The sequence below is a fragment of the Orycteropus afer genome, unplaced genomic scaffold, assembly GCF_000298275.1.
Source record: "Orycteropus afer afer isolate SDZICR_OR568_19922 unplaced genomic scaffold, OryAfe1.0 scaffold00009, whole genome shotgun sequence".
Lineage (NCBI taxonomy): Eukaryota > Metazoa > Chordata > Mammalia > Tubulidentata > Orycteropodidae > Orycteropus > Orycteropus afer.
In genome coordinates, this window is record NW_006921596.1 from 10,841,348 (window position 1) to 10,862,110 (window position 20,763).

The 20,763-nt window shown below is 56.9% G+C and overlaps 1 protein-coding gene across 1 annotated transcript in view; it reads left to right on the plus strand.

Annotated features, from left to right (window-relative positions):
• The first annotated feature begins 522 nt into the window (after window positions 1-522).
• The window catches only part of ADCY7 (adenylate cyclase 7), a 27,935-nt gene continuing 7,694 nt past the window's right edge, over window positions 523-20,763 (plus strand). Inside the window, 16 exon segments of the mRNA XM_042781775.1 lie at window positions 523-564; window positions 567-758; window positions 2,713-2,916; window positions 3,873-4,034; window positions 4,816-4,965; window positions 5,550-5,698; window positions 6,940-7,051; window positions 10,645-10,772; window positions 11,831-11,989; window positions 12,127-12,259; window positions 15,978-16,166; window positions 16,856-16,890; window positions 17,443-17,523; window positions 17,719-17,797; window positions 19,400-19,497; window positions 20,646-20,730. Coding sequence (XP_042637709.1) covers window positions 523-564; window positions 567-758; window positions 2,713-2,916; window positions 3,873-4,034; window positions 4,816-4,965; window positions 5,550-5,698; window positions 6,940-7,051; window positions 10,645-10,772; window positions 11,831-11,989; window positions 12,127-12,259; window positions 15,978-16,166; window positions 16,856-16,890; window positions 17,443-17,523; window positions 17,719-17,797; window positions 19,400-19,497; window positions 20,646-20,730 — 1,998 coding nt within the window.

A 20,763-nucleotide genomic window follows, 5' to 3' on the forward strand; every position in this document is an offset into this window, starting at 1 on the left:
GTTTCAGCAGAGCTTCCAGACTAAGATGAACTGGGAAGAAAGGGCTGGAGATCTACTCCTGCAAATCAGCCAGTGAAAACCCTACGGATCACAATGGCTCAATCCAAGTGGATCACGGATATGGTGCAAGACTGAGCAGCGTTTCGTTCTGTTGTCCAGGGAGTCCCCGTGAGTCTGAGGCTGACTTGACAGCAGCAACAACTGGCGTTACACTGATAAGTTAGAAGCAGTGGCCCTGTCCTCCCCGCCCCTGTGGCTGCCTTTTTCTGGTTCAGCCTGTTGAGGTAAAATCCTGGGTCTGCCTTGTGTCTCTGCAGAACTGAGGACCCCACGTGGCTGATCAGCCTGGCCTGGATGCAAAGCAAGATTCCAGCAGTGCAGTGAGAAGACCTGGCAGCTGATGTGTGTAGGCATCATAGAGCCTTTGGTGCTGCAGACCGCAAGGACTGCTCCCTAGCCCCACCCACCAGGTCTTGTAGAGGCCCAAGGCCTAGGCCCACAGGGGAGGGTGTCAGCAGACAGATGCCCCCTAGGCCGTGGGGTGTCCTGAGTGGGCTGTTGGGTGGACGTGCGAAAGGCGGAGGATGCCGGCCAAGGGGCGCTACTTCCTCAATGAACGTGAGGGCGGCCCGGACCAGGATGCCCTCTATGAGAAGTATAGCCTCACCAGCCAGCATGGGCCACTGCTGCTCACGCTCCTGTTGGTGGCCATCACGGCCTGCTGTGCCCTCATCATCATTGTCTTCATTGACGGAGGGGTGAGTGAGGGTGCTGGTGGGTGGTTGGGGCTGCAAAGAGCTGCTCTGGGGCTCCAGTCCCAGCTCTGACACGTCATACTCATGAGACCTTGGGCAAGTCCTTGTTCTATCTAAGCCTCAGTTTCCTCACCTGAAAAATGCTATGGAGGATGTTTAGGCTGGTGGAAGACAGGATTTTAATTTTAATTTTGAAGATTGTGGTAGCTTTGGATATTATGTTACTTTGGTCAGATATGTTATACTCACGTTTCTTCACAATGAAATTAGGTGTTATTGAAGACCTCAGGAAGGGGTGGGCTGTGGATGCCCACTCTTCATGTCTGTATCACGGCAGACATCATTAATCGATTCCAGCAGTCCTTAGCACGGCTATCCAGGCAGCCGCTATCACTGCCGTCTCTGACCTAGACTTGCCTTGCTACAGGCAATGGCTACATGTTATTAGTGAGCGCTTGTCATGTGGCTGTTATGACTGAGAGATTGCATTTTTAAATTTTATTTTTAAGTCATGTAAATTTAATTTTAAATAGCCAAGTAGCAGCACATGACTAGTGGCTACTATCTCAGCACAGTTCTAGAAGGAAACACAGGAGATTGTAGGGTGTTTTGACATAGGTGATGTTTGTAGAGTAGCCGGTGCATAGTAGCTGCTCAGTTAGTGTTACCTGTATTGAAACCAGTTGACGTTGAGTCGATTCCAACTCGATGGTGACCCTGTGTGTGTCAGAGCGCGACTGTCCTCCATAGGGTTCACAGTGGCTGAACAGTGTTTGCAATTAGAAAGCCAGCCTTTCTTCCAAGGTGCTGCTGGGCGGGCTTAAACTCCCAGCCTTTCAGCTGGCAGCTGAGCCTGTTAAACAATTGTACCATCCACAGATGCGAAAACCATTAGCCTTCAAGGCTACTGCTCTGACTCATGGTGGATTCCCTGTGTGTCAGAGTAGCACTGTGCTCCCTAGGGTTTTCGATAGCTGACTTTCCAGTCGATTGCCAGGCCTGCCTTCTGAGACCCCTCTGGGTGGCCTCGAACCACCAACCTTTTGGTTGGCAGCCAGGCACATAGTTGTTTGCCCCACCCAGGGACTTCTGTGTCTGTGTGGGCATAAATTGCAGGACATTAGTTTCATCTCTCAACAAATCATTGTTGAGGCTCTCCAGGAGGAAACAGATGCTCCAGCAGCCAGGACCTGCTGGGTGCTGTCCCAGCCGCACAGCATTCTTTCCCATCTCCCCCACCTGTCACACCCCTGCACCTTTGCTTGAGTTCTTCCTCATCTGGGATGCCTTTTCTCATCATTTCCTCACAAACCTCAGTTTATCCTTTAAGAGTCAGGCATAATGTGCCCTCCCCCAGGAAGCTTTCCAGGGCTTCTTTGCCTGTGGATAAGTCCTTTCTCATGCTCCTGTAGCCTTGTCATACCTTTAACCTGCAAGTATGCACAGAACACCAAGGAAACCCAGAGGCAGAAGAGACTGGCTCTGTTTGATGTGGGAGGGTAGGCGAGGAGAAATAGCCTCACAGTGCTGGACTGTAAAGGAGACTTAACTTACCTGTTGCCATTGAATCGATTCCAACTCATGACACAGTAGAACTGCCCCATAGGGTTTCTAAGGCTGTAATCCTTATGGCAGCAGACTGCCACATCTTTCTCCTGCAGAGAGGCCAGTATGTTCAGACCACTGACCTTTTGGTTAGCAGCCAAATGCTTAACCATGACACCACCAAGGCTTCTTGAAGGAGGCTTAGAGTACCTGTGAAGGGGACTGGGGAACGTAGTGGCTAAGGCAGAGGCAGAGCCCAAACAAAGACCCTGGAGGTCAGGAGAACCTGGTGGTGGTGGGGGCATAGCCTCGCCCCCGTGGTGGGTACTGCAGTGGCCAGGGCTGCTCTCTGGCTGGGTGGGCGGTGCCCTCTGGCGAAGCCATGGCATTCGTGTCTGTCTACCCTGCCCAGGACCTCTCCAGTCACAAGGCTATCCTGGGCACAGCGTTCACCATGCTGGTAGTGTTTGTCGCCCTGTACCTGCTGGTGTATGTCGACTGCCTCGTGAGGTGGGGGCTCAGGGCCTTGGCGCTGTTCATCTGGGCTTGTCTCTTGACCCTGGGCTACGTGCTGCTGTACGACTCGTGGAAGAACAAGGCCTGTGCGTGGGAGCAGGTAACAGGATAGGCCCTGAGTGTCCCTATTCCTCTGGGAGCTGGGGTGCACTGAGGGCAGCTCCCGCCCTCACCGGGCATCAGGTCCCTTCTGGAGAAGGGGGCCTGCCTGCTCCCCATTGCCATGGTTTGAGACTTGGCATGGGACCAGGCTGATCTCATCCCTAATGATCAGCTACCAGCTTAGTAACTCCCACTGAACCAGCAACAGGCCCCAGTTGGAGTCTTGTGGCCTGGTTGGTCATGAGCCCAGTCTGGACACTATTGGTGAGGGATGGTCCACTCTGCCTGGTACACCTGGGCCATATGACTCCACACCATTTCTGGGATGGGATTGGCTCTTTGAAAGCATGTAGACTGAGAGTTCAGAGGAAGAGAGATTTCTTACTACAAAACTGGGGGCTGTTCCCAGAGGGGGCAAATTACAGGGTGGGTGGGAGTAGCACCTGGCTTCCCTGGCTGGCTCCCAGTGGGGTGGGCAGATGGGCTTCACTGCTGGAGATGGCAGGTGAGTGACCTCACCCAGGGTCCCCTCAGTAATTACTGTCCTGCTGAGGGAGGGCCATGTGGTGTGGGCACCTGCAGGGCTCCCTGGTCATGAAGGGTGTGGAGTCTGGCTCTTGGGGGACTCAGCCTTGGCCACGGAACCAAACCAGCATGTAGGAGACAGCGGATAGTGCCGGTGGGGCCAGACCCAGAGCACACTCTGTCTTTTTTTTCTTGTTCCGTTGCTTAGCTGGCGCTGGTGCTGGCTGTGTCTCACCCCATGGTGAGAGAGAACCTGAAGGTGGGGACACGGGGTAGGCGGGCCTTGGCATTCAGGTTTCTGGAGGCCATTCCCCTAGACCCTACTCTCAGCTTATCCTTGAGGTTGTGTCCTGGGGCTGGGGGCAGCTTGGCTGGGCACACCCCTGCATAGTGGCCAGTGGCCTGAGCCTGACGGTGGCCTGTCTCCAGGTGCCCTTCTTCCTGTTCGTCATCTTTGTGGTGTACACACTGCTGCCCTTCAGCATGTGGGGGGCCAGCGCAGTGGGGCTCGTCTCCACTGCCTCTCACCTCCTTGTGCTTGGCGTCGTCACAGGGACCAACACAATACCTACTGACCACACGGGGCTGAAGGTAAGAGGTGGGCTGGGGACTCCCGGGCAGGGGATGTGGTTTGGGGCTAAGCAGCCAGGGCTCTTGGGGTGAGTTGGGCCCCAGAGGCCTCAGAGCAGGATTTGGAGGCAGGCTGCAGTAAGCTACAGCCAAGACCCCCAAGTCTGCTGCTTGGGCAGCCAGCCCTCATCTTTTTTTGCTGGCCCAGGGCCTCCCAGAGACCTAGCCCTAGCCCTAGCCCTGACCCTACTTTCAGCTCAAGTGCCCTGCTGTGGGGTGAGGTCCCAAGGTTTCACCCCTCTGGGCAGGGCTGGGGTTCTCCCTGGGCATACTGTCCCCGAGTTTGTGTTGAATGAAGTCAGCCTTTTATTAACAACCAGTGGGGACGCATGTGTATTTTGCCCCTGACAGGCCTGTGTGCCCACTCCAGGGGGCAGGTGGGCGCTGTGCCCTCTGTGAGTGCCCTTGGTGTTACTTGGGGCCATGGGCTGTCTGCGGTGGTGTCCGCTCTGTCTCTCTCGTGTCTGGTGCTGCAGACTTCTGGGCCAGAAAACGCCCGGCAGATGCAGTGAGGTGGCCTGAGCACTGCGGGTCCTGTGGTCCCAGTGCCTCACGCGGCCAGCCCATCAGGCCTGTTCTGTCTGCCCCGAGAAGGGGCGCCAGCCTGAGTGGGTTAGGGGTCAGGAAGGGGGAGGGGCACTGTTGCTGACCTGGGCCTGGAAACCCACCAAGAGGGCTGCCGTAGGGGTGGAGTGAGGGCACTGCCAGGCTGAAAGCTGAGCCCCAGGCCCCCTCCCCACAGCTGCTAGCCAATGCTGCCATCTTCCTGTGTGGCAACCTCACTGGCGCCTTCCACAAGCACCAGATGCAGGATGCCTCCAGGGACCTCTTCACCTACGCCATGAAATGCATCCAGATCCGGAGCAAGCTGCGGGTTGAGAAGCGTCAGCAGGTGGGCTCCTCCCCTGGAGCCACTGCCTGGCCCCATCTGGCCCCCCATCCTGCTTCTAAAACCCCCTACCTCCACCCTTATCTCTACTGCCATACCCCCTACCCTGCCCCTTCCCATGCTGTCATACACCCCACTTTTACCTCCACCCTTCTACCTTACTCCCCCCAACCCCCATGCCCCCACCTCCCCACAATCCCCCACTCTCCATATATCCTTCTACCCAGCATCTCCACACTTCCCCAAATCATTCTTAGTCCCCCCTCCTACCCCATGCCTCCCATTTCCTACCACCCCCATATTTTCTACACTCCCACCCCCCAACCTCCACAGCCCCATTCCCTCCCCTCCTCCTCCTCTCTCTGGACTCTCAGACCCTATGGAGCAGAGCAGCCGTGTGTGCGTGGGGAGCATGGCCAGACACCAGGTGGTCTCATTCTAGGGGGCTGCTGGGGACATGGGAGGGCACCGGTGGCAGAGCACAGTGGAGAAGGAGGCATCATGGGCAGGGCCATGAGAGGCCAGGCCTGGGACCTGATGTCCCCCACCTGTCTCTGTGCCTGCCCCCCTGCCCCCCGCATGCCCAGGAGAACCTGCTGCTGTCCGTGCTGCCAGCCCACATCTCCATGGGCATGAAGCTGACCATCATTGAGCGGCTCAAGGAGCACCGGGACCGCCGCTACATGCCCGACAACAACTTCCACAGCCTCTACGTCAAGCGGCACCAGAACGTCAGGTGGGCGGTGGGGCGGGGCTGAGCCATGGCCCCTCCCACTCAGGGATTGGGGGTGGGCGGAGACAGGGCTCACGGTGGCTTCCCCCAGCCCCAGGTTAATCCAGGGCCTTTCCTGGGCCTCAGTTTCCAGAGGGAGTGGGATTCGATAAGGGGTCTTAAATCAGTGTATCAGATTAGTGTTGGGGGAGATCCAGGAGGCCCCAGAAATTGTAAAACTATGTGAGTATGTGTGATTTCTGGGAAAAAAGGGGCCTCAAGCTTTCAGATGAGTCTCAAAGGAGTTCCGGTAAAGACAGATTGCTACCGTCTGCTCTGACTAACCGTGTTCCATAGGGTTTTTGTTAGCTGATATTTTTGTAAGTAGATTGCCAGGCCTTTCTTCCCAGGCACCTCTGGGTGGGCTCTAACCTCCAACCTTTCAGTTTGCTGTTTGGCTTATTAAATATTTGCCCCACCTCTTGACTCCCAAAGGGGCGAGACCCTCCAAAAGGAGACCCCCCCCCCCGACCTGGTTCTGGCTGATTTGAAGGGGCTGCAGACCTTTACTATGTTAAATGTGGAGGTGGGTCCCGTGAACTGGCCTGGCTCTGATGGCTCAGCATTATGCCCAGGTGCTGGCCTCGCCACCTTCTGTCTGGGCTCTGAGGAGTCCCGGAACTTGCAGACTTTGGAATGGGAGAGCTGCCACAGATTCCCATGGGGGAAGGCCACCCAACCTTTCCGAGCCTCGTTTTTCTCATCTGTGGAATGGGCCCCTTGCAAAGGGCATGGGGGGATTGGACATGTGTGAGGTGTTGGGGTGTGGAGCTTGGCTCAAGGGAACATGGAGTCGCATCTTACCACAGGTTAGTTCTGAAGATCACACTGAAGGTGCAAACGTAGGGCTAGGAACGGAGGAGAATTTCTGTGTGGCCAGACCACACTTCCTGTAAGAGCACCATTCTGTGGTCTGCTTTGGCTGAGGGCCTGCTGGAGGCTCTAAAGGGCCCCTGTAGTCTTTGGGGTTTGCCATTCAGCTTTCACCTTGAACTTCTGGAACTTTAATTCACCTCAGTGGCTGGGAGACTTCATCTCTTCCCTGTGGAAGCTGACAGGAGGCAGGGACATTTGGGGGCTTGGAGGTGAGAGAACCCTTGTCTCAGGACTGGCAGGTGCACAGGGGCTCCACATGGCCACTCTTGCTCCCACAGCCCCATCTTCCACAGACCTGACTTTGACCTTCAACTGTCCCTTGTCCCCAGCATCCTCTATGCGGACATTGTGGGCTTCACGCAGCTGGCCAGTGATTGCTCCCCCAAGGAGCTCGTGGTGGTGCTCAATGAACTCTTTGGCAAGTTTGACCAGATCGCCAAGGTGAGTCCACCAGCCAGTGCTGCTGCCCCTTGTGGGGTACCCTTCCTTCTGCTGACCATGAAGTCGGGAGCCCATCCCATTGCATCCACTGGGGGTGGGGTGTGCCCAGCACTGAGCAGGGATCAGGACAGGGAAGCCCCAGGTAAATTTTAGTGTGCAGTCAGGAAATGCTTCCCACTGCCTCATGCGTGCTGGCCTGAGCCAGAGGGGAAGGTAAAGGCGAGCAAGGCAGCCATAGCAATCCCCCAGAACATGAGGCTGTGGGGAGACTGATGGTAACCACTGGGGGAACCAACGGGGGCTATGGGTACTCAGAGGAAGCTCTGGAAGGCTGCCTGGAGGAGGAGATGGCTCATCTACCCTATGCAAGGACAGAGCTTCAGCCATCCCTGGGAGCCTGGGAAGACCGTGGAATGCTAGGCCATACCCAGGTGAATTGTTTGCATGTTGAAGTTTGAGCAAGCCAGACCAAAACAAAAAACAAACAAAAAAAAATCAAACTCACTGCCACTGAGTCGATTCCAACTCAGAGCAACCCCCTTTGTGCAAGCCAGAAAGATGTAAAGGATCCAGAAGAATGGGAACAGCGCTAAGGCAGTGGGAACAGCATGTGCAAAAGCCCAGAGTTGAGAGAAAGCTTTGTGTCATGTAAAGAATGTGGTTCAGTGTGAGTGGGATACAGAGAGGGGGATAAAGTGGTCAGGGCCAGATGTGCAGGGATTTGAGGGCTGAGGTGAGGAGTTGGAGATTGGACTTAAGGATGCTGGGGGACAAGCAAGGTGCCAAGCAGGAGAGAGGCAAGGAGGGGGGCTCTGGGGTGCAGCTGACTGGAGAGGAGTCTGGATACCAGACAGGGCTTGGCTGAGGTCTCACTCACTGTCTGTCTTGTCTTTGTGAGTAATACTCAGCCTGGGGTGTGTGCGTGTGCACATACGTGTGTGTGTGATTGGGAGGGATACACAGTCATTTGTTAATTATCCGTATGGTCCCAAGACCTGCTGAGTGCCAGCCCCTGAAGTAGCATGGGATGTGAGGCCAGCTCTCAGATTACCCATGATCTACATGCTATGTGCCTTGAAGAGGGGTACAGGGGGCCAAGGGAACCTGGGGAATACCTAGTCCAGTGTGAGATAGTCAAGATGGGCTTCTTGGAAGAGGTGGCAGCTAAATAGAGACTGAATCACAGATCTAAGGAGAGGCCCTCTACCCTGGTTGCACATTTGAATCATGTAGGAAACTTGAATAAACACCAATGCCTGAGTCCCACACCTATCAGGGGTTTTAAGAGCCCACCAGGTGATTCTATGTGTGGAGAACCAGTGGTCAAGGACTTGGTGGGAGGCAAGTTCTGGTTCCACTCTAGGGAGAACATTTTCATGGTCAGAGCTTCTCGATCCTAGGAGAGGGATTCCTACATCAGAGGAAGGGATTCCCACCACAGCGGGTAACCAAGGTAGCAGGGTAATGAGAAAGCTTTGTGTCCGTGGAATGAAGGTAGCTCTGTGTGAGGGGACACAGAGTGGAAGGGGGATAGAGTTCCCAGGGCCTTGGCCAGGGATGCTGTGAAGAAGTGTCCTGCCCTGGGCATTGGAGGCTGTGTGGCCCACAGACCTCTCTAGACAGGAGCCTGTTTCAGGAACTCTGACTTCTCTTGAACCAGCAGGTGGGGGCCCCAAGGGCTGGCCATAGGTTGGGAGGTGGCCTGGGCCTCAGGGCACAGCTGGCCTTCCCTCTTGTCAGAAGCCCAAGGCCCTCCCCATCCCTGCAAGCCTAGGAGGAGGGGCCCCAGCGTACAGATGGGGAAAGGTGGCCAGGGCAGCGCTGCCTCCCAGCTGGAGGGTTCAGTCTCTGGGCAGAGATGGGCCAGCCTGTTCTCCCACCCGCAGTCAGACTCCAGACCTGTACCTGGAACCTCTGCTGAGAGCCCGGGCCTGTTCTCAGAGGATCCCCACTGTGTCTGGACTCAGGGACCCCCCTCCCCCGACAACAACTTCCCCAGTTTGTAACTGTCAGCTACAATAGACCTGCCTGGGCAGGGAAGCACCCTGGGAGATGCTGCCTTGGTCTCCCACAGGTCTGCCGATCCCTGATAGCCGATAGTGGCTGGGGCTGGGCCAGAGGGCAGTCCTGTGCCAGCCCGGGAATGGCTGGCACCTGAGCCTGTCCCCAGGCATCCTGGCCCTCTCCTTTCTAGGAATGCCCCTGGCCTCAGGTTCCTGCGGCTGCTCAGCACCCAGCGTGTGCCAGGCAGGCCTAGCAGGAAATACCTGGCACACACTCAAGTGGGTAGTCAGAGGAGGGTGAAGTGAGAGGACCATTCACAAAGGTGTGCACAGGCTACAAGGAGCCTCTAGGGTGCCACGCTGGGTCTGTGGTGGCTGGTCAATCCCTCAGGCCTGATGGGCATAGGGGGTAGGCCTGCCTGATGGGCCTGCCTTTAGGGACCCTTCGGTGTACCTACCCCCCACACCTCCTTCCCGCTGGTTCCCCTTGGCTGGACCCCGTGGAAACCAGAGGTCAAGACTATCTGCTGATGTGCCCACGAGGGTCAGCAGGAGTAGGGGTGGGTTGCAGGGTAAGGCAGATGCCTGGCATATTATTCTCTCTTGAGTTCCTAAAACCCACCAACAAGGCTTGGTATGTGTGGCTTTGCCCAGGGTCCCCATGGCCATGACACAATCTCAGATGGAACCTTGGACGCCCCCCCTTCCCCTCTGTGGGCATTTCTCCACATCTGCCACGTCCGATGTGACCCCCAACCTCATCCTTCTCAACTCCTCTCCCCACGCTCATCTTGCCTATCTACTCTCCTCCCAGCCCCTAAACCCTGCTCATTTTGCACTCCTGGCTGCTTAGCCATTTCTTGGGTTACTTTGACCCCCGTTGCCCATGCCCTTGGGCCTCACCCCTTCCCATTGGTCTGTCAAGGTATTTTGCCAAAGTTCCTTATCTGTCTTGCTCCCTCTGCCCTCATCTCCCCCCCACTCCACTCCAGCCTCAGGGCCTTTGCACCTGCTATTGCTTCTATCTGCAAAACTCTCCCTCCAGATACCGTGTGGCTCATGCCCTCAGTCCCTTTGGGTCTTTGCTCAGATGTCACCTTGGAGAGATTTTTTGTGGTCTCCTGGGAGCCTCTCCTCTCCCTTGTCGTCTTTTTCCTCCTTAGCACTTGCCCCACTGGGTGCTTTGGTTGGATTTATCTTGTGTAGTGGCCATCTCTCCCACCAGCACAAGGGCTCCGTGGTTGCAGGGATTTCTGTTCCCTGTCGTGTCCCCAGGTTGGGCACTCAGTAGGTGCACAAACATTGCATGGACAAATGAAACCAAGGCAGCTGCTCCCTGACAGGCATTCTTGAGAGGTGGCCACCCTTAGAAATACTTGCTTTCAGTCCTGAAGCTTGGTTGGGGGTTCCTACTGAGGAGCGCCCTGGTCCCTGGTATTTTCACAGGCCCAGCAGAAGCTCCTGATGGGTGACATCCCTGGAGGCAGCTCCTGGCTGGCAAATCGCCTGCTCGCCCTGGTAGGGGGAGGGCAGACTGTGAACTCTGTTCCCCAGGCCCCTCACTGACCCAGCCTCTTCCTGGTCCCACAGGCCAACGAGTGCATGCGGATCAAGATCCTAGGTGACTGCTACTACTGCGTGTCAGGCCTGCCCGTGTCCCTGCCCAACCACGCCCGGAACTGCGTGAAGATGGGGCTAGACATGTGTGAGGCTATTAAGTAGGTACCAGGGGCCAGGCCTGGGGGTGGGGTAGGTCCTGTCCCCATGATGGACCCCTCCTGGTCATCACCCTCATTTTACACATGAGAAAATGGAGGCTCGGGGCAAAGTGGCTTGCCTGGTTCCTGCTGGAAGGCTCGGACCCGGCATGCGTACATCCCTGCTCTGTGCCTGCCTGTGCCAGGGCTCCAAGTCCCAGAGAAGATTCTCACAGCTCAGAGCTGGGGTCTATGAGGATGGAGTAGCTGAGCTCCGTCTCCACCGTGGGCTGAGTCTTAGCAACAGCAGGAGGGGTTCAGGGGAGAGAGCAGGAGGAACTTTCAGACTCAGAGTCTGAGTCCAAGGCTCCATTCGCTTCTTGCTTCCTCTTTGAAGAACCTAGACTCAGGAGACTGACCCTTGGGACTAGGGAGCTGTAGTGGACCCTCTCAAGCCCACTATGGCTTTGACCCTGGTGGACTTGGTTTTTCCCTAGCCCTGTTGGTGGACCCGTGGTACCGGCTGCACCCTGCCCCTCACCTACTTGTCAAAGGGATTCAGGTGCTGCTTACGTTGGGGGGGGGGGTGCCTGGGGATCCTGGTATGGAGTGGCACCCTGGGGCCAGTGGCTCCAGGGCTCCCATTTTCCAGAGATAGCATATCTGAGGCCCCAAGACTGGCTCATGCCTCTTGTCTTTGCAGGGATTAGGGCAGTACCTGGCCCCTCTATAGAATCTGGCATTCTCTCCAAGCCCAGGCAGGGTGTCAGGCAGAGAAACACCTGGGGACAAGTTAGAGGCTTATCACCATGAGCTTATGTGGTCTGTGACAGGTGGCGTTCCTCCTGCCTACCCAGCCTTTGAGCTCAGGGGGTGGCCTCATCCTTTGCACACTCTTGGGGACAGGGTGCTCACCCCTTCCCGAGGAGGTCGCCTGTAAGAGTGAGAACACTTTCTCTTGTGAACTGGGCTTGCTGTGTTCTGCACCCTCGCCCACCACCTTCCTCTGCTCCTGCCGCGTGCCAGCCCACCCCCTGCCTGGAGTTCAGGGTGTGGAGTGACCAGGCCTCTCTGCTTAGGCAGGTGCGGGAGGCCACGGGTGTGGACATCAACATGCGTGTGGGCATCCACTCAGGGAACGTGCTGTGTGGGGTCATCGGGCTGCGCAAGTGGCAGTACGACGTGTGGTCCCACGATGTTTCCCTGGCCAACAGGATGGAGGCGGCTGGAGTCCCTGGGTGAGGCTTGGTGGGACAGGCTGTGGGGGACTGGAGTGGCAGTGGGTGTGGACGCAAGGGACAGTATCGGTGACCTGCAGTGGGGGAGCAGCCAGGGTCCTTGCCCTCTGTCCCTGGCTGACTTGGGTGTCCTCCAGCCGGGTGCATATCACGGAGGCGACGCTGAAGCACCTGGATGAGGCTTACGAGGTGGAGGATGGGCACGGGCAGCAGAGGGACCCCTACCTGAAGGAGATGAACATCCGCACCTACCTGGTCATTGACCCCCGGGTATGTGGGCAAGGGGGTGGGGTTGGCCGCCCTGGGCTCCAGCGTCTGGACTCCTGGGGAAGACCCCACGAAAGCTGTGTCTTCTCGCCGGGGTCGGGGGAGAGGCTGGCTGGGGCAGGAGTGAGCTCCCCGTCACTGGGTATGTGGTGGGCACCACTTCCCTGGTCTGCCCCCTTATTCTCTATGAAGCAGGCAGCCCAGCAACGCCTACCTCTCAAGGTTGAGGTGAAAGAGCTAATCCCAGTGGGATGATCTCCCGTACCTGGCCACGTCAGGAGCACTCTAAATTACAGCCACTACTTGTTTATTTTCCATGAGGTTGTTACTAATCTCCCAGATTGTTAAGACACATTTTTAAAACACTTTTTGGAGAAAGACTAGGAATGCATGGAATGGCAGAGGGCCACTGGACAGGGACCTCCAGGTGCCCTGGACTCTGCTGGCGTCGACTGCCTTCCCCATTCCTTCAGGGCTGTTCCTGCCTTCCCAGGCTCAGGTGGGGTCAGCCAGGGTGGGTCCGCCCCGCTGCCCCTCCGCACAGGCCGCTCTTTCCTGCCTGAGGGAGGCCAGCTTGTCTGGCGGCTATGAGGTGAATCATCCTTGGTGTGTGATCAGGAATGTCGGGGGCGGTGAGATCTTTCCAGCTTCCTCAGCTGCTTGCCTGAGCCTTAGGGCTGGCCCAACAGCAGTCACGGGGCAGTAAGGGCCGGCCTGGGGGAGCCTCGTGGGGGCCTCTGCGCCCCCACCCCGTTTCCCTGTGGGTTCCCCAGCGGTAGAGTCTCCCAGGGTGCTGGTGTCCCATGCGATCCTGAGTTGTCACCCAGGAAAGCCCCTTCTGGTACCTCAGTCCTGCTTAGACCCCACTTCTCTTAAAATAAAACTCAAGTGCGTCCACTCTCCTCCACTCCCCCTACTTGTTATCTCCCCCTCCCCCAGCTGTCCCTCCGCTGCCAGGCTCTTTCCCACCTCTAGGCCTTTCCCAGTGCTGGCCCCTCTGCCCAGAGCCCTCTTCCCTCTGTCCCGACATTCTTGTTTATTCTTTTTCACTTGTTCATTGTCAATGTGAGCTCCACTCTGCAGCCTGGAGGATCCCTTTTCCTTGCCAGGCTGCCACTGTGCCCCCACCCCCAACACGATGCCAGCAAGGATCGGACATGAGTGAACGGTCATTGGTAAATGAATGAAGCAGAACCCCTAACTCCCAGGGTAGTGGGAGGCATGGCCCTAAAACCTACTCCCTGCAGGGCTGCTGGGTTTAGCAAATGGAGATACAGAACACCCGTTACGTTTGGAGTTCAGGTAAATGATGAGGAATTTCTTCGTGGGCGTATCTCTCACAGTGTTTACCTGGCCACCCCGCCCCCTTAGCTTCACTATATTTCTTCTTGAGCAGGTGATTCACTCCCATGGGTGAAAATCCAGAAGGTGTGTAGTAAAGCACACTTGTCCCTTCCTGCGCTGTTAGCTGAGTTGAGTTGACCCCCAGCTCATGTATGTCGGAGCAAAACACTACCCATCTTGCACCATCCCCGTGGTCAGTTGCAGATTGGACCACGTGATCCATAGGGCTTTCATTGGCTGATGTTTTCCTCATCCATCTTAGTCTGGAAGGTCCACTGAGACCTGTTCAGTATCATAACAACTGACAGATGGGTGGTGGCTGCGTGAGGTGCCTTAGCTGGGAATCAAACCCAGGTCTCCCGCCTGGCAGGCGAGAAGTCTACCACTGAACGAACCATCAGCACCCCCATCTAAGCAGCGTGTTGTTAGTTGCTGTCCAGTTGATGTGGACTCATGGAAACCCTATGTGTGGAGAGGAAAACTGCTCCATAGATTTCCAAGGCTGTGACCGTTTGGAAGCGGGTCAGCAGTCTTGTTCTCCGAGGCACCTCTGGGTGGGTTCGGGCCTCTACCCTTTTGGCTAGTAGTTGAGTGCTTAGCACACTCAGGGACTGCTCCCACCAGCGTAGCTCGGCGTTGTGGGGTTCCTGTGGTTCCTTGCGCTGAGATCTTCACTCACGTAGGAGCAGATCGCCTGGTTTCTCTTCCTTGTTAAGCTGAGGGTGGTGGCTGTGTTCATGGCCCGTCATCCATGCCTCGCTTCACCTAACTGTGCACTTTGGAAGCCTTCCCCTACCACACACAGAGCTGGCCCTTGTTCTTCCCATGACTCTGTGGTGTTCCAGAAGCTTCTCAAGTGCTGTCGGTGGACATCGGGATAATTCCTCTCCTCTGGCTCCTGCAACCTCTGACTCATGCGTTTCTTCGGTTCTTCGTATCTGAGGGCAGTAAATGCCCAAAGGTGTCTGGCTGGGTCAGGGTGAGACTTCGGGTGGAGGGCGCTGGCAGGTACCCTCTGTGGGGTCATAGGAGTCACACATCCACTCTGAACAGGACCCAATGGCTTTTCTTTGGAGCACAGTGTCTTCCTGGGAGCTGGATGTCTGGCTTCCCTGCCCTAAGAGAGCAGTGCCAGTGACCATGAATTTGAGCTCTGGTTGCGTAGTACCTAAGGCATCTGACTGCTAACCAGAGGGCTGGCAGTTCAGACCCACCAGCCATTCCTCAGAAGGAAGATTGGGCAATCTACTTCTACTGTAGAGATACCGCCTCAGAAGCCAAGGGGAGCTGAATCATCTCACGGCAGTGAGTTTGGTTTGGTTTAGTTTATGTGCTCTGTGAGCAGAGTTGCCAACAATGGAGGTGGAGACTGAGAAATTTAAAACTTCCCCCTTTTCTCCCTAGTCACCACCAGGCTGCTCACAGCAGGGCATGGCCATTGCCAGGACTCTGGTTGTTCACAGAGGCCAAACTCCCTACACTGTTGCCTCTGGCTAGGGAAACAGACTGGGCTAGGGGTTAAATACGTTCCCATCCCAAAAGGCTGAAGTTTCCAGGAACATTGCTGCTTATGGCTTAGTGAGAGTTGTGGCTGTAGGTGCTTGTGGAGTCCTGAGGAGACAGGGAGCGTTTGGGGGCAAGTTGGGGGGTTCACTGACCTTGACATGGCCCAGGTTTGTCTCTGGCGGCCTCAGGCTCCTTTCTCGTTCCTCCCTCTTTTCCAGGCCTGCCAGCTGCCTGGCTGGTAAGGGCCCTGGTGGGCAGTTCTCGGGGGGTTTGGGCTCTGGTGCTCATGGAGGAGGCAGAGTTGGGCCTGCAGGTCTGTGCAGGTATGTGCCTTGGCCCCCCCATTTGGGGCCTGGCTAAGCCCCGTGGCCCTGGCTGTGGCAGGTTCATGTGGGCTGGCCAGCAGCCCTGATGGGCCTGTGCTGTGGCTCAGTGGCCACCCAGGTGGAGCTCCCTGGAAGGCTGCCAGGGGTGGGGCCAGCAGCTGGCAAGCGCTCTTTCCTCCTGGGGTTCCCCACAGGGAGGAGAGGCCTGGGGTACTGATGTCCTACACGTGGGGGGTGGGGGCGTGCCTGAGACCTGAACCCGATTGGTCTGAGGGAGCTGTGCACAGCTGAGCGTCCCGTGGTGGGTCAGGGACAGGTACTGAGCAAAACCTCCTGACAGTGCAGCCGAAGACGTGCCCGGCCTCAGCGTGCCCTGAAGGGCAGCCCATTTCTCCAGGGGGCCTGAAACTTCAGCCTTGTGCCTTTTTCCCTTTGGGTTGGAATTGTTGCTCTAAGCAGTGTTGTGTTTTGGGAGGGCAGGAGGGAGCGGTGACCCTTCCTGCGGAGGGAGGGGGTGAGAAGGGCTGAGTCTCTGTCTGCCACAGAGCCAGCAGCCGCCCTCGCCCAGCCAGCACCTCTCCAGGCCCAAGGGGGACGCAACCCTGAAGATGCGGGCTTCAGTGCGGATGACCCGCTACCTGGAGTCCTGGGGTGCCGCCCGGCCCTTTGCGCATCTCAACCACCGCGAGAGTGTGAGCAGTGAGACCCCCATCCCCAATGGCCGGAGGCCCAGGGTAAGCCCCTTGCCAGCTCGATTTGTGTGTGTGTATGTGTGTGGGGGGGAGGGGCCTGGCAGGAGGACTTGTACTGATAGGGTTCTTTTTTGAAACTTTTTATTGTGATTTGGGTGAAAGTTTACAGAGCAAATTCATTTTCCATACAGCAGTTCACATACACTTTGCTTCATGACATTGACTGCAGTCTCCCACAATGCAACAGTTCTTTTCCCACTTCCTCCCCATTGTTAACTCTTCTCTGTGTCCTTCTCTCCCACACACTCCTGCCCCCCTGAGCTGTCTCCCTGTGCATACACAGCCCTTCTATTCTCTCATGATCGATCTCTCCAAGGAGAGTGTATCTCAAAAACCAAAAACCAAAAACCAAACTCACTGCTGAATGGCATCTTTTTGAGCCTCACTTTCTGTACCTGTAGAATGGTAAGTCTCTGCCCTGGGGCTGCTGGGGAAGGGAAGCATTTGGAGGCTGTTCTGTGTGGTCAGGAACGCGTCCTGGCCTCTTCGTGGCCTGACCTGGCCTGAGTCTAGATTGAGTTCCGGATGCCTGTAGCTTGGGCAAGCCCACCACTCTGCCTCTGTGGATCTGAATTTGCTGGGGATGACACACCCGGCCGGGCAGCAGGCCGTGGGCCAGGCTTCTGGAGGATAAGGTCTCGGCCATCGTCTCCTCCTTCTTTCCCTTCTAGGCCATTCCGCTGCGGCGGCACCGGACCCCAGACAGGTACACGGCTTGTCCCCTCCCTCTGCCAAGCTCTGCCCTGCCTTCCTGGCCAAATCCTTCCCTGAATTTCCCTCTGAGCAGGCTGCCCTGACCAGCCTCTCCTGCATGAGGGCCAGCCTGGGTCCTCTGGAGGGGTTGCTGTGGTCCAGGCCAAAGGGTTTCTAGGAACTGGAAGTCCCTGGCCTGGGGCTCTTCTGCATGGCTGTGATCAGTCATTGAGGGCCTGTTGTGTACTCACCCTGTGGGGGGTCAGTAGGGCTGGTGTAATCTGGTCTCAATGCCAATCCTGTGGGTGGAGTAGAAGGGGCCTTGGATGGGGGTCAGGGTCTGTCCTCTGTTTCCTGCTGGGCCAGTGGGTAGGTTTGGGCCTGTGCCACCTGCCTTCTCTGGGCCTCAGTGGGGACCCCCCCGCCCAGCTGTCCTGCGTGAGGTTCTGTGGCTTCCACAGGTCCCAGGGGCCCCATTTGGGTGAATCCTCTCTCCCACACCCCTGCTGCTGGGCTGTGGACCTGGGGCCCTGGGGGTGACGCAGGTGGGGGTGTCTGCTCGCAGGAGTGCATCACCCAAGGGGCGGTCAGAGGACGACTCCTACAATGAGATGCTTTCGGCCATCGAGGGCCTCAGCTCCACGAGGTGAGGGCCCCAGACCGCACCCCCTAAATGAGGTCCCTCCTATGGCCAGGCCCAGCATGTGCCCTCGTGTCTGGCCTAGCCCCAGCTGTGGCGCCAGGCAGCTCCTCCACATCCCTTGATGCTGCAGCTAGCGAGGGTAGCCTGATGCCGCCGACCTCCCAGGCCCACCCTCACTCCTGGTGCTGCCACCCCCAGGCCCTGCTTCTCCAAGTCAGATGATTTCTATACCTGCACCTGTGTGTCCATCTTCCTGGAGAAGGGCTTTGAGCGAGAGGTGAGGATCCTGGGGCAGCCCCCAGAGGGATGGGGTTCTAAGGGCTGGGCCGAGGTGGGCGTGCAGTCTGTGGGACAGCCAATACTCCCACCACTCCCAAAAGCTCCTCAGAGGGAGGGGTGATACTCTCTACAGCTAGGGGGTAGGTTGGCTTACCTTCTCTTCCTGTGGAACAACCCCACCCAGAAAGACCCCCTCCCCCCCGGTTGATAAGTCACCATGAGGGATCTGAAGGCTTTTGATGCTACCAAAAGCCAGAACCACAGCTGGTCAGGGCTCTGAACAATTTAGGCTGACAGGATTGGCCCTATAATGAAAAAAACCCCAACAACAACACCCAAAGCACAGTATCTGTGTTGGACAGGACCTGATCAGACGGCATGGCTTTTGTGACCGTTTCTCTATTGAGCTGGGTGGTAGTGTCCTAAGCATATGTGTTATGCAGTCTAACCTTCACAATAATTAGATAAAGCGGGTGCTGGCATCCTCATTTCACAGACAGGAAGCTTATTGTGGATTTGAGGGGTGTAAATGCCCGGCCGAGAGCAGAGCCCATAGAGCCCGAGGAGGCCGTTGTGGGCCCATGGGGCTCTAGTGCTAGGACCTGGCTCCCTCCTGGTAGCCTGAGGCATGGTGACTGTCCATCTCCAGGATTGGAGGGGGCCTGCCCTTGCTGGGGCTCCCTGAGCTGGGGGTTCCCTGGTGAGGAGCTTGGTGTCTTGGAGTCTCGAGGCAGGTGTGGTGGTGGTGTGTGTGCTATTGATCAGGACTCTAGGACAGTGTAGAGTGGTCTCCATAGGGTTTCCAAGGCTGTAATCCTCATGGAAGCAGACTGCCCCATCTTTCTCCGCTGGAGCGGTTGGTTGGCTAAAACCTCCATCCTTTAAACAAGCGCTTAACCACTGCCCAGCAGGGCTTCTTGGAGGCAGGTGTGGCCACTGTGAAACCTGCCTGGCAGGTCTTCTGCTGGCTGTGTGACTCTGGGCAGTCTGCCAAGCTCTCTGAGCCTTGGTTTTCCCATCTGTATCCGAGCCTCCTGGGCTGTCCTTGTGAGATAACTGGTGTGAAGGGGAAGCTCAGGCTCTTCCCTACCCATCAGCTGGGGCTCAGGCCTTCGATTGGGGTGGGGAACCCACCAGCCACTCCTTGGAAGGAAGGTTGGGCAATCTACTTCCATAGTGACCCTGCCTTGGAAACCCAAGGAGGGGTCGCTATGGGTCGGCTTTGACTCGACGGCACCTAACAGCAAGAAGACCCCCACCTGCTCCACTCTCAGCAGCCCTGAGAACTCAGACTGTGCTCCTGCCCACCTCTTGCTCTAGGCTCGGGGCTTGGGATTTTTTCAGGGACCTCTGAAATAAAGTTGAAGACCTGGGTGGGGCGAGGGAGGGTGGGTGTTAATTCTAAATACAAAATGGACGAGATGGGAGGGAATGGGAGTTATTAAACATAACACCATCATGTGGAAGTCCAGGAGGGATGGGAGATTCTTTTTAAGGGGCTTGGCTGGTGGGGCGGCCTGCAAAGGCCTGGGGCAAGTGGCCCTGCAGGTCGGGGTGCGCTGCCCAGGTGGCTGCATCTCGCCCCCTCTGTTGACCCCAGTACCGCTTGGCGCCCATTCCCCGGGCCCGCTACTACTTTGCCTGTGCCACCCTCATCTTCTTCTGCATCCTGCTCATCCACGTCCTGCTGATGCCCAGGTCAGTTGGGGTGGGGACTGTCCGGCTCTGAGGGGAGGTTGCAGAACCTGCCCAAAAACCTACAGGGAGCTGCCTCATCAGACTGGAAAGGCCAGCCATTAGGATTCAGTCACTGGCTCCTTAGGATCCTAGAAACTGTGGACCAGGGCTGGAATCACCTGGAGTTACCAACACGTGTTTGTTTTAATTGAACTTGCTTGCTCTATGGATCCAGCTGGCAGGGCTCACGCTCCCTAAATGTCTCTCGCCTTCTGAAGTCATCTGTTTTCTGCCTGGCCTCTATAGGCATTTCAGTTTGTGACCCTGCCTCAGGTGCTTGTAGTCCTAGGGCTGGAGGCTCTGCCTTATCCCCCATCGGCTCTCTCTTACATGTGGGGAAGAGTTGAGACTCGGGGGTTAAAAACATATCCCAAGTAGTACAGCCAATACCTCAGGAGCCAGGCTTTTTGGCTCAAGGGCCCTGCTGGTGGGGGTGGGGCTGAGGGTAAGGTCGGAGGGCGGAGGGAGGAAGGCTGGCAACTTGGTATTGCTGGAAGGGATGGACCCGGATTGTGGTTTAGGGTATGCTTACTAAAGGCAAAGCAAGGAGCGCTTTTATATGGCTCTTACCACGTGCAGACAGCAGTGTGGCCACTGCACAGCTATTCCTCCTTTATTTTTTTTCATGGTGGGGGGCTGGCGGGAGGGTGAGGGAGCGGTCACGCTGCGGGAGAGGAAGCCCAGCCCCCACCCCGCACCAACACCCGTGTACCCCCGCGGGGGCTGGACCTTCCCGTGGGGGTGGACGCCGGGGAGCAGGGATAGCGCGGTGACGGTCACTGGGTCATTCTCCCTCGGCCCCGGATTCAGAGAGCGCGCTGCGGAGGGTTGTAACTCGAGGCGTGCGTAGCATGTAGTATTCCTTATTTCTTACATACTTGGTTCCTAACGGGGAAATGGGGTGTTGCCATGATCGGTGAGCCTTGGCTAGGAGTACTGGTGGGGTAGGTGGGCCCTGGTTTTCAAAGGTCCCCTTTTCTGAGTGTAGAATGGCAGTTGGGAGAGGGGCAGAAAGTGCTTTGTGAGCCAGACGCGGAGTGGGCAGCCTTCTTGTGGCCCAGTCTCAGGCAGTGGGCATCCCAGGACCTGGTGTTCCTTCTCCGCTGCAGGATGGCGGCTCTGAGTGTATCCTTTGGGCTGGTGGCCTGCGCGCTGGGCCTGGTGCTCGCCCTGTGCTTTGCGGATGAGTTTCTGGTGAGTGGAGAGGCTCCGGGAGGGATCGCTGAC